This window comes from Antechinus flavipes, chromosome 4, assembly GCF_016432865.1.
Source record: "Antechinus flavipes isolate AdamAnt ecotype Samford, QLD, Australia chromosome 4, AdamAnt_v2, whole genome shotgun sequence".
Classification (NCBI taxonomy): Eukaryota; Metazoa; Chordata; class Mammalia; order Dasyuromorphia; family Dasyuridae; genus Antechinus; species Antechinus flavipes.
This window is the reverse complement of record NC_067401.1, coordinates 309,769,457-309,783,114: the sequence shown is the minus strand read 5'-3', so window position 1 is coordinate 309,783,114 and position 13,658 is coordinate 309,769,457. Positions and strand designations below refer to the sequence as shown.

General features: G+C 33.3%; 1 protein-coding gene across 2 annotated transcripts in view; it reads right to left on the bottom strand.

Moving 5' to 3' along the window:
• Positions 1–849: 849 nt before the first annotated feature.
• The window catches only part of RSPO3 (R-spondin 3), a 101,426-nt gene continuing 88,617 nt past the window's right edge, over positions 850–13,658 (bottom strand). Inside the window, exons 5-6 of one of the 2 annotated variants that reach the window (XM_051997704.1) lie at positions 2,872–3,041; positions 850–1,190 (exon numbers count right to left, since the gene is read on the bottom strand). In XM_051997704.1, the coding sequence (XP_051853664.1) occupies positions 1,155–1,190; positions 2,872–3,041 (206 nt within the window). In that variant the 3' untranslated portion in view covers positions 850–1,154. Of the gene's footprint in view, positions 1,191–1,675; positions 3,042–13,658 lie in introns of those variants that run through there. The other variant, XM_051997705.1, reaches the window with a different exon arrangement.

The following is a 13,658-nucleotide window of genomic DNA, read 5'->3' as shown; positions in this document are numbered from 1 at the left end:
ATTAAAAAACTAAAATGTGACTATATAATTCATCCTCGTCTTGAAAGATATAAAGAATAAATACTGAGTCAAGCTTAATATTTGGGAGAGAAAGTATAAACATTTGTCACAATTGTGTTCAGCTTTATTTCATCAACCCAGTTTAATCCAACAAGCATTTATTCTATGCATAAGGCACTACACCATAAATTAGAGAATGTGAAAAAAACACACATAGTCTTTTCTTCATAATCCTTCATCAGTACTATAGTGTACTTGAATAGTCCTAGAAAATCAGCAGATATGCAATGCAGGCTTATTGAATGTCTAAACAAATCGGGGGAAATAAAGGAAGGAGTAACAATAACTTGATAAATGATACTAAAGTGAGTATCTAGGAGAGGGTGTCATTTGAGAGTGAGCTAAAGTAGAGCCATAGTCCCTCTACATATAATTGTGTAGGATGATTTTCTGTTCTCCCATAATCATAGCATAGAAATTTTCTTTGGAGATAAAACAGGTGATATTATAAATTCATCATATATTATAATAGTGACACCTGTAAGACAATGAATGAAAATAGTAAAATAAGAAACAAATAAAGCATTTAAACATTTTTTACCTGGGCTGGGGAAAATACATATATATATATACACATGTGTAAATACACACATGCATATACACAATGCAATATATGCATATATATTTACATGTATATTTATATAAACATATGTATATAAAATAAACACATTTATATAAACATATGTATAATTAAACTTGTATGTGCATAATGTATATACAATATGCCTATATACACATGTGTGTATATATATACACACATTATATCACAAATCTATTATGCATGCTTTGTATATATACATACACATGAGTGTGTACATGTGTATGTGTTTGTATGTATATGAAACAATAATGTTTAGACAGTGCAGATGGTAGAGAAGTGCCTAGGGATAGATAGCCACAAGACAAATTTATTTTAAATCTTCAGAGAGCAGCAATCTTGACAGGGCTAAGAAGAGTGATGGATCAGGTATTTTATCTCATCTACTACAACAGGAAGGTCAACATGGATCAATGTAATTCTGTGCTCCATATTCAGAGATGTTCCATCCTGGAGCTGGCTGTCTCCTCTGTATAAGACTGGTTGATTCCTTCAGTTATGGTGACGTCAATCCCCCAAAGAGATCCATAGACTGAGAAAATATGGAGAAGAAAAGGCCAAATGATGAAGTAACAGAAAGAGATGGCATATGAGGAAAGATCTAAATTATGAAGTAGTTCTAAGCTGTCTAAGAAAGAAGAGGAAATATATAGTGGGTTTAATAGTCATTATTTATAGTAACTTAGTAATTAGGATTATATCTGTGCTGGTATAACTTGAATTAATGAAATGAAATTAGAAAAAAAAACTCAGTAAATACTTTTTAACCCACTATATATATATATATATATATATATAATATATATATATATATATATATATATATATAAGCTTTAGATCTTTAAATAAAAATAGATTTTAAAAAAGAAGAAAAGGAGGCAGTAATGCATTCTGAATTAGAGAGGAAATTGATTAGTTAATTTAGAAAGGATTCATGAATGAAAGAAAAACATTTTCTACTAATTAAATCAATTATCACTATCACATTTTAAAATAAAATGAAAAAATAAGCAGAACTTTACAAACTATCAACAAATATATTTATTATGGTGGCTTTTTTTCCCCACTAAATATACCTTGTTAAAGAAGTAATATCCCTTGGAGTCCTCATGGATCAAAAAGCAGATAAGGAAGCATTTTTTTTCCCAGTGTGAGAGGGAAAAAAGACACAACTGCAAAAATGTGTTACATTTTCTGTACTCTATTTTCTGTTCTTTATTAATTCAGTTTTTTTCCTACAAGTATGGATTTGTTTGTTGTAAGTAAGATTTGTTGTGTAGATACATTTCGCAGTTTATATGACTCCGGGGACAACCCAGGCAGGAGCATTGATGAAGGAGAAACCCGTCATATTTCCTTAGAGATTAGAGTGCTGCTCCACTGGAGCAGAACCACTGGTCCTTCACAGTTTTGTGAAGCACAAAAATACTCTCCATCCCAGCAGTTTCTTCCATATTTTTTTCTCTCCCCATTTTCACATAACCGTTACTATCCATTCTAGGGTTTCTTGCAGGTAGGAGTACAGGACAAGTACAAGGGAACCAATTTTAAAACAGTTCAGTTCTGATAAACCAATGAACAGAAAATGTTAGGGCCTAATTCTGAGCACTCTTGGTAATCTATTCAAGACATCAACACAGAACTCTTGAACCCTGGATTTCTACTGTTCTTTCATAGTTTTTTTTTTTTTTTTCTTTTCCCTTCCCCTTCTCCATCTCCCCCTCCTTTTTTCTTTTTTTGGTGATACACCATTATTATTATTTTTTTTGAAGGGATACCATGTCTTTGACTTAGTAGACATCTCTTTTGCTTCTTACTTAAAACAATAGCCTGAAAATTATTTTACAAAGAAAAAAATGTTACTTTTCCAGATGCCATCATTATAATGTTATATCCTATTAATAATTATGTACAAAAATTCTTAGGTGTCTTTTTACAAAAGCACAGAAGCATATAAGATAACCCCTTGAAAGTATCCCTTCTTTAGACGTCTTTGTACTCATGGCTCACAAATGTCTTGGTTATTAACTATGTTTGTATGGAGAGTATAGGAACTATCTGGAATGTTGTTTAGATGGAACAGTAACTGGTAGCATATTCCACTTGTGGTTCTAATGGCTAGAGCACCTGTCCTGGGAATCTGGTGGAGATAGCAGCATCATAAGTCTAAAACAATCACATGAGACCTTTTAGTGTACAGTGCTGACTAATACCGATTTCTGTTGTTTATCTTGGATTTTTCGTTTCTTCTGCTGCTGTTTGTCTTTATTTTCCCGTTGATCCCGGGATTCTGTAGTAGGCTCCTGGCCTTTGTTCTCAGGTTTTGTTTCCTTACTTTCTTCTTTACTTAGTTTTTTTCTTTTTCTCTCTCTTCCTTTCTTTCCTGAAACAAAAGGCATACAGGTCAATTTTAAAAAAGTCGTGGGGGAAGAAAACCCACATATATATTCAGATTTGCTTAATGTTCATTTAGGCATAGCTTTCCAAAACTTAGTAAAATATCTCTCAGAAGGTTTTGTGTAGTGAATCTTCAATCTAAATTGTTGCTTAATTGTAAGATATTTATTATTTTAGCAAAAAAGAATTTTTTTGACAAGTTAAGAAGCATTCATTGAGCATTTGTTATATACCTACCTGATACTATGCTAAGCTTTTGAAAATTTGAAGGCAAGAACATTCTTTGCCCTCAAAGATAACATATAAACTTCTATGTATATATACCTCCTATATCGCTACATTCCCCCCCCCCCCACTCTCTACTTGTATACATGGGAAAGGATCAAGGATCAATATCTACCAGAGTTCTTCCTGAAACCACCTCTTCCCCCTTGAATTACTTTAGTTTTCCCTAAGAATTGAAAAAAAAAATTAAACCAAACTGTTCTTAGGACTGATTAGCCTTTGTGTCTCCTCTGATTCTGCTTTCTTGTAGTTGTATTTGGTAGATTGTTGGGGTCTCCTGTTCTCTTAGCGGGCATAAAAAGGCCCACTCATGTTAACTGCTTTCCCTTAATAACAGGGTAAATTGGAAATAATCTCAGAGAAAAAACATTAGCATTGAGGGGGCCTGAGATAGGTCTTTTGCAGAAAGTAGGAAGTGAAGTTAAAATGAAAGAAGACAAGGATTCTAGAAAGTAGAAATTATGCTGGCAATGAATATTTGATTATTTCTCCTGATCTTATAAATCAGATAAAATAAGACTTGTTTAAAGTGTGTCTATATATTTTAACATAATTGTTCTTTTTAAAAAACACTTCTTGCCAAATATGGCAAGAGCAATATGGCAATTTGTTTTCCAATTCTGAATGAAAATTATTGTTTTATTGCTTAAAATATATCTGTAATACTATTTGGATATCATATTTTCCAACTTATTCATAACATATATATGTAACATGGTTCTAGATAAGGATTCATCCATATGACAAATATTGAAAGTAGAAATGTTGGTGAATGTAGGTATAAATACATATCTTTTATTATATAGTCTAAACACTTAAGGTTGATACTACTTAATGTATCATTTTCACTGGAGTTAACATTTCTCCATTTATGGTATTTTCAATAGTCCTTAATTATTCTCCTGTAATAACAGTCAAGAATTTATTTAATAAGACTTGTCTTTCTGTTATCAATCAACAAACCTTAATTCTTGCCTTTTTGTTATCAATCAACAAACCTTAATTGAGTGCATACTATATAGATAGCACTAAGGAATAAGGTGTTCTGAGTAGAGGAAAATAAAGAGGCATATGATATGGTCCTTGCCTTAAAAGAACTTATAATTTAGTTGGGCAGAAGGAACAACACGTATTCATATAAAGACAGCCAACAGTATTAAGTGCCTTGATTTCTATGCCCAGGTTTTTAAATTTTATGCAGTATGATGTCCTGAATTATGTTAAAAGGACCAAAGTTCCAGTTTTGATTATGACTAATTAGCTGTATGACTTTAGGCAGTCACTTAATCTTTCTGCTCTCATTTATAAAATAGAGACAATAGTAACTTCATAAAGTTGTGAAGGTGTTTTTTTAAACCTAACAGTGCTATGTAATTAAGAGTTATCATTGCCATTACATCATTACAAAGACAAAAAAAGGATATGCTTTTATATACAGAAAGCAAATGCAAAACATCTACTAAGATCCTTGCCATATAAGCTAGAATAGTTTTCCCCTAAATCTTAAGAAAACTGTCATCTGTACTTCATTAATTCATATAGGATAGAGCAGTAGGGTAGTAATAGAGCATTAATCCAAAAAAGATAGGGTAATTTTCCCTAAATCTTTATGAAACCATCCTCTATGTTTCATTAGTCCATAGGACTAAGACTCAAATCCTTCATATAGTTTCTAGCACTTGAGTTTTCAGGCATCAGTAAGGCAAGCAAGTATGGAAATAAGAGAGCTGTGCCCACTTAAATCAACACTGTATCTTAGATGAATATTTTTCTATCTTTTTGTTAACTTCCTGTTATCAAATATTATCTAGTCTAAGAATGTCTCATTTTGTTATAAACTCTTAACTTGAATCCTAGTCCCATAGACTAACAAAAGTTAGGCTGGCCCAAAACATGTCTAATGGGTTCTATTTAATTATTTCTTATGATTTTAAAGCATCACCAAATATTTCTGTAAGTTATGGGATACTCAATACAACAGATTTTCCTCACTTACTTGAATTGTTATGTAGATATTTTTGAAAACATCAAAATAAAAAGGTACCAATGATAGAGCTTATGAGAGCTTTCTGATTTAATATGAAATATTTGTTCATGATGGAAAATGTTAAATTGTCCTGTCTCTATGAATTCTGAGTTAGTTGATAAGTCTGGATTAAAAATGTTAATATTGTATATGCTGCCATCTGATACATGCCATTTTCTACGTTGACACAACTTTAAACCAGACTTCTCTCATTCCATGATTCATAATGATGATGACTCATTTTACCATAGTGTTTTCAGAAATATACTCCATTTCAGAAGCATTTTCTTTTCTTTATTAAAACTTATTCCAACAAGGTGTCATATTTATAAATGAGTTTTAGGCTTTAGCAAAGTAGTAAGAATGATGAAGAGCAGGTTGATTTCAGAAAATCCTGGAAAGACTTAAATGAACTGATGCTGAGTGAAGTGAGCTGAACCGGGAGAACAATATGTACAGTAACAACAAAATTGTGTGATGATCTATTATGATAAACTTAGATCTTCTCAGCCATACAGCAATCCAAGACAATTCCAATAGATTTGGGATGGAAAATCCAATTCACATTCAAAGAGAGACCTATGGACACTAAATATGGATCAAAGCACTCTTTTCACTTTTTTTCCTTTCCAATTTTTTTCCAATGATTTTTCTTTCCCAATATGGTTAATATGCAAATATATTAAAAATTATTTTTGATTGTACATGTATAACCTACATCAGATTACTTGCTCTGTTGAGGTGGAGGAAGGTAAGAAAGAGAGGGAAAAATTGGAACTCAAAATTTTACAAAAATGAATTTTGAAAACTATCTTTACATGTAATTGGAAAAATAAAGTACTATAAAATTGAAAAGAAAAAAAGAGAATGCAGTTTCCTCAAGGGCAATGTCTTTCCTTCATAGGCTTTGGTCATAAGGAAAACCAAGTCACACTGGTTTCACTGTCTTACTGGATTAGAACTTTTGGTACATTGAATATTAACTCATTCTTTTTAAAGGTACAAAGAATATTGAGTCAAATAATGTAAAATAATGTAAAAGTATTTTAGGTGAACAATGATTAGGAAACAGTATATTGTCCATTGTTGTTTCCCAATAGGCTGTCCTATAACAATTAAAGATGCCCCAGGAAGTATCTCTTTTATGAGGAGTCAAGTCCTTAAATACAGGAAAATGTTTGATGTGGCCTTTGTTTTGATACTGATTCATAAAACTCATTATGATAAGTCATATCGGGGCTATAGTAATGAAAACTATCAGCATTGGGAAAACAACAGTAGGGAGCTACAGAAGTCAGAATCATTGGACAGAAAATATAAGGATGAGGAGGCATAAAAATAGGCTGACAATTGCTTTTGTGAATAATTGTTATATATGACTGTCATGTGGGAAGAGCATATTTTCTGAAGAATTGGAAGTGAATATCATACAGAAGGCAATAGAGATGTACATGAGTGAAAACAGGTCGCAACATATAACCAATGGAAAACCTTGAAAGAAAAATAGGAATTAATTACACCATCACAGAAATGTGTGATAGAAAAGAAGATGAGCCAATCATATGTTAAGAATGAGAGAGGACAGGTAGCTAGCCCAAGTTCTCCTTGTACCTTCATTATATCTGGAGAAATTAAGAAAGGTCTTTAGTTGGACAGGAAGTCATAAAAGATAGACAGGTGTGGATATATAGTGACCTGCATATTATAAGGCATATTCAAATTGTTGAGAGCATTTATGTGAGTCATATGAGCTGAGCCTGTTCAGAGGATAGGTCCAATTCTTTAATAACATGGAGTTCTTTCTCCTTGCAGAATGACCTATCTGAGGTAGCACTATATATCCAGAAGACTATATATGTCTCTGGGGAAAGCTGAAGATTACTGGAGTGGGGAGAGAAGTTGGCTTGATTGTATCTAAGTACAAGAATTAGTCCTTTGAATTTTCTCTTGGGTGAAACAAAGGCTTTCTTTTAAAATAAGTGCCTAAAGTGCTTTGCAAATCTTGAAGTGCTACAAAAATGCCAAGTTTAATATTATAACTTATCATATTTGTAATTTTGTTAACATGAGTGCTTACATGGTATCTGAGGGCATTTTTCTTCCTTTTTTTTTTTTTGTCTAGGTTTTGTAAAAACTTAGACATTATCTAAACTCTGATATTTCTAGGAGACATGAGTGACAGAAAGATTCTTGAGAAACCCTCTGGATTAAATTCAGTTAATATGAATAGATTATGTAAATGTAGAATTTTTCTAAAAACATAATCAGTGTGAGTGATTAAAAATACTAAGTACTTTTTTTTTGCATAAATACTATGTTTTAGTGCTTCAAATACAGTGGAAAGAAAAATGAATTTGGAGTGAAAAGAATTAGGTTTAAATTCTAATTATATAACTTGTTGCTTATGTGATCCTGAACAAGCTATACAACTTTTCTGGCCATCCTCTATAAAATAAAGAGATTGAACTTGTTAACCAATTAATTTCTTTCCAGCTCTAAATTTTATGAGGACTTCATATTTAGAAGGATTTTAAAAATATTAATAATAGAATATAAACTCCTTGAGGGCAACAAGTGTATTGTTTCTCTTTTTGTATCACTAGCTTCTAGTTAAGGGCCTGACATAATAAATATTGAATAAATATTTATTCAGTTGAATTGAACTTGGGAACCAGATGTGGCAAAATGAACAATACTAGAACTCTAGTGTTACTTAGATCCTACAAACTTCTACCCAATTGTAGTCTAATCCAGAGATAACAGTGCTTATCATGTAATCTGTGTTCAGAGGGCTGGAAAAGCTAACTCCCCTACATTTTCATTTTGAGGAACTTTTTAGAGGTGCTCAAGTTCAACTCTAAAGAAAGAAAAATGTCAGTGAAAATCTTATTCCAAAGTTCTGTAAAAACTATTGACCTCAAACGAAATGTTATTTTGATGGAAATCATCCAGAAGTTTAGTGTTTGACATTGTTCTCTTGATGATAGTCCAACATCTTACAGCTGTGAGCCCAACCGTCATGTCTTGGACACATTAGAAATATACTTTTTTTCCTTCTTTGCTCAGAGATTGATTTATATATTTTTTAGCCACTTATGGCAATATATTCGACATGTAATATATTTCTGTTTATTAGCAAACTGATATGGTTATTCTTTAAGACAGGCAGATACATTTTTGGAAGTTGCCTGAAATTCAGTATTATTGGTCTATTATCCAAGGAATAACTATTTAGTCTGGGAGGTGATGGTGGGGAGAGAGCTGAATTAAAGTAACAGGAAACTAGCTCATTGAATAGAGTTACTATTCAGCAGACTGCTATTGCACAATATAGAAATTGGACTTTTTTTTTTTTTTTCCAATGGCCCTTGTGTTAGTTGTGGGAAATACTGAATGACCTTTTGCATTGATAGTCACATTGAAGATGGGAAAATCAAATAAAAGGGCCTAAGAATATAGATATAGTATATTAAACTTCACATATACTTGGTTAATTTAGTCCATATAAGACTGATATACATTAAAAGAGGAGTAATCTACTATTTATTGATGTGGTAATATTTCACTGATGTGGTCAACAGGGATATTTCTAAACATTTTTATGATTTTGTAAACCAGGCACTCTTTGTTAAAGCATTATTTGTTAACATGTGTTATTCCAATAACTATTAGTTGTTGTTGTTGTTGTTGCTGCTGCTGCTGCTGTTGCTGCTGTTGTGCCAGAGCTAGGGGTGTGGGGTCCTCTGGCAATTGAGATGAAGTTCATCTTTGCTTTGGTTTTCCAGCAATAGGGTGGAGTTTGAGCAAAAATCCCATAAAAAGGGAACTCCCCTTAGCACTGAGATAAGATCTGATCATGTGGTCAGTGAAAGGGATTTCTTTTTCAATCTTAGTTTTTAAAAAATAATACTGGGGGGGGGGGGGGCAAATCTTTTTCCATTATCTTAGATTTTAGATTCTAAAATTATTTATTATGCTTTTACCATTTGATAGATCTTGTGTGAGGCCTTAGAGATACAACGTTCAAAAAATCCAAAACAGTTTTTATTTTACTGGCTTAGACTGGAGTTCTAAACCAGCAGGGGGAAAAAAAAAAAAAAAAAAAATACTTGTAAATGAATGAAATCTTTCAGAATGTGGTCTTATCTTCTAACTACACAAACACCCATACACACCCCACACTATATCTTCATAATAGGAATGATTATATAGAAACATTATTTAATGTCACAGAATTTTATAATTAATCCCAATAATTTTAACATTATGAAAACAGACATTCTTTACAAAAAAAAAAAAAAAAGCAAAGCACATTTGCTGGTTTAGCAGCATTGGAACTTAACTTTTGACATGTTACTTTAAAAGCTATGAGAATTTTGAATATTTGGTATGGGAACTAAGTAATGGCTTAGTACCTTTTGAAATGGCTGACAATATGTGATGTTCTGATTAGAATTATTTGTGTTTCTGCCTTATCCTCCTACTAGATATTAAACTCAATATATCAAAAACCTGTTCTTAGCTAAATTTTATTGTCTCTCCCAGCCCCTGAAATGGTTTCTTGCATATAATAGATAAAATGTTTTCCATGAAAGGATGAAATAAAGCATAATGAGAAGCTCAATCTACAAAATGTATTTCCTCCCTCCCCCTGCTCCACTATTCTGAGGTCCATATATGGTACAAAAAAATCAAATGAGGGAAAAGAACCAACAGAGAAAAAAATGGCACTTGGTTAGTTTCCTGGTGTTTAATCATAAATTTTGTAAATTTAATGTAAACTTTTCATTTAGATCTGAATCCCAGTCCAGCTGAGTTAGGAAATAGTTTATTATTGTGGAAAAAAACGGAGCTGTGCTCTTTCTAAAGTCATCTAGTTCATTTATCGAGAATGATTTAGAATTACAAATATAAATTATTTTTTTCCCTATATGTTTAGAAATGTTTGTGTTGAAACTGTTATATATAGCTAGGGCTTTTCTGACCAAAATTTTGCTGGTTACCACTAGGGGGAGCCTTGGAGCTTTAGCCATTCTGAAGTAAATTGGGAAACATCTATTTTGCTCCAAAAAAAAAAAAAAAAAAAAAAAAGAATTCCCCCAAATCAAAATATATTCCACATGCCAGAAATCCCAGTGAGTAAACAGTATCAAATCTGTGAGTCAAACCAATTAAAGCTGGCTTCGTTAAAAAGCCAAAATGTGCTGCTAAATCTTCTTTCTTCATGGTACCAGTAACATCATATCTCAGGCCTATGGTCCCTTCCTGAAATGCCCATACAGCACAGAAAGAGTAGGACGAAAGTTTAGCATAAGGCCTTATGTTATAATTTTGGACCCGCTTATCTTTTACTTACTGTTGTAGCTATGAGTTGGTGTGTATGTGTAAGAAAATTTCCTCCCTTCCTCCCTCCTTCACTCTCTCTCTTTTTCTCCTTTCCCCTCATCCTTCCCTCCCTCCCTTCCTCCCTTCCTTCTTTTCTCCATCCCTCTCTCCTTCCCTTCCTCCATCTTTTCTTCCCTCCCTCCCTTCCTTCCTTCCTCCCTTCCTCCTTTCCGTCCTCTCTTCTTTCCTTCCTTCCTTCTTTCCTTCCTTCTTTCTTCCTTCCTTCCTTCCTTCCCTCTCTCCCTTCTTCTCTCCTTCCTTCCCTCCCTCCTTCCTTCCTTCCTTCCTTCCTTCCTTCCTTCCTTCCTTCCTTCCTTCCTACCTTCCTTCCTTCCTTCCTTCCTTCTTCCTTCCTACCTTCCTTTCTTCCTTCCTTCCTTCCTTCTTTCCTTCCTTCCTTCCTTCCTTCCTTCCTTCCTTCCTTCCTTCCTTCCTTCCTTCCTTCCTTCCTTCCTTCCTTTCTTCCTTTCTTCTTTCCTTCCTTTTTTCCTTCTATCTCTGATTCTCTTTATTTTTTCTTCTTCCTTTCAGTAAGGCCCTTGTGGAGAAAATTTATAACCAAGGGTTATAAGTGTGGTTGTGTCTCTTTGGTGGTTATGATCTATTGTGCAGATACATATTTAAAGGCTGTGGACTAAAAAAACATAGGGCAGCTTGACCTAGTAGTCTGATCACACAGCTGAGCATTAACAATGCCAAATTCTCTTCTTAGATATATTATTATGTTGTGGAATTCAATTCAACAAAGCTTTAATAATAAGGGCCTACTGGGTGTATAGCACCACATAAAGCACTAGGAGAACTATAAAGTATAGCTTAGACATGACCCTGTTCTCTTGGAGCTTATAGTCTACTAAGGAGATCGAATACTTAATTTAAAAGTTTATGACAAAAAACCCAAACACATAAATCTATCATAGAAGTACATAATTCATTAATATGCATTCTAGTCTATATGCAAGATATAGACTGAAAGGATGAGGATGAGGGAGGACTTCCTGAAAGATTTGACATATGCACCTAATCAAATTGATTTCAATTGTCTTTAGAATAAAATAAAATTCTGCATATAAAATCCTTTACAATCTGGTTCCAAACTATATTTCAGGGTTGATTTACATGATTGCCTTTTAGAGACTATGTCAAAATGGCCCACTAAATACTTTGCTTTCCTCTTCCCCCCACCCCCACCCCATCCCAGGTCATTTCTTGTCTTCATAAAGTTGTCTTTCATAAAGTTTCCCCGTAGCTGGAATGCTTCTCTTCTACACATTTGATTCTTTAAATCTTAATAATTCTCTTCAATTTTCAGCTAGTATTAACCTCTTATAAGATTTTTTTTAATGAATCCCCTCAGACATTAGAATTCTCCCTCTCTCCCATTATTTTGTTTATAGTTTGCATTTATTTATACTATATGTTGCTATCTCAAAGTAGTATTTAATCTCTTAAATGCAGTAACTTTCCCTTTTTTGGTGTTCATTTCCTCAATGGCTAGTGTAATGTCTGGCACATGGTAGGTATTTAACAAACCTTGTTTGAATTGAATTTAAGAGAAAGCAAGGCCAATATTTGCTTCCCTAACTATTTTATCTAAAACTCCCCACATCTAAAGTGTCAACACAATGAATTGGAATGATTGTTTCAAATGGGGTAGGCTATTCTTCAACTCAGTATAGGAGATGCCAAGAATCACTACTACTGTGTGCAAAGCCCTAGTGATTCAAGGGGGGAAATAAAACAATCTCTGACAATATGGAGCTTACATTTTCATGCCTATTAATTATTTAGTCTTAGAGGCAGTTCTACTTATACATAGAAAAGTAATTTCATTCATAGATTATAAGTTCTGTTAAAAAACAAATAATTGGTCTCCAATCACACACACACACACACATACAGAGAGAGAGAGAGAGAGAGAGAGAGAGAGAGAGAGAGAGAGAGAGAAAGAAAGAAAGAGAGAGAGAGAGAGAGAGAGAGAGAGAGAGAGAGAGAGAGAGAGAGAGAGAGAGAGACAGGGAACGAGACAGAGACAGAAATACAGAGAGATATACACAAAGAGAGATTGAGACAAAGAAGATAGTGGTGGGGGCAATCTGGCTTAGAGAGCTAGTTTCTTTAGGAATGTTTAATTGACACTTCTCATATAAACTGGTTGTTTGGCCCTAGACAAGTCATTTAAATTCTCTGTGGCCCAGAGAACTCCCTAATTATTAATTGCAGAGAAAGTGATCATCTTCATAAGAAGAAGCTCCTCACTAACAGTTCTGTGGACTCAAGGAGTCACAAGTTCAGTTTTTCTTCTCCACTATGAGAAAAGATAACTATAAACCTGAAACAAAGAGATCAATTTAGCATGTCAGCACAAGAGTCTCCATCATGTTGATAAAAGGTTGGACTCAAAAATGGTATGTTTTGCATGATCCTCATGGAAATTTTAAAGACAAGTATTCTCTGATTTTAGCTCCATGAGTGTAAATTTAAGATGTAAAAGCAGAAACGTGCTTTTCAGGGAAACGAACAAATTTTGAATTGTGTTAAGCATTGTGTGTGTGTGTGTGTGTGTGTGTGTGTGTGTGTGTGTGTGTGTCTGTCCTTGAGAAATGATAATCTAGTAAGGGGAAAGTAAATGAAGCAAGGAATTTCAGGATTAAATTGTATAGTAGAGAACAATGGTGTCAAACTTAAATAGAAATTGATTCCAGCTTTTATATAATGACTTAAAATACTACAAATTAACACTATTTGTGTTGTAGTTTATTTATTTTGTCAAAATTTTTCCCAATTACATTTTAATCTGTTTTAGACTGCACTTGGGAATGGCAAATGATAGATGAATTTGACACCTTTGGTACACATTATTAATTCTGGAAGAATTCAGAGAAATGTATAGTCATTTGTGGTGAT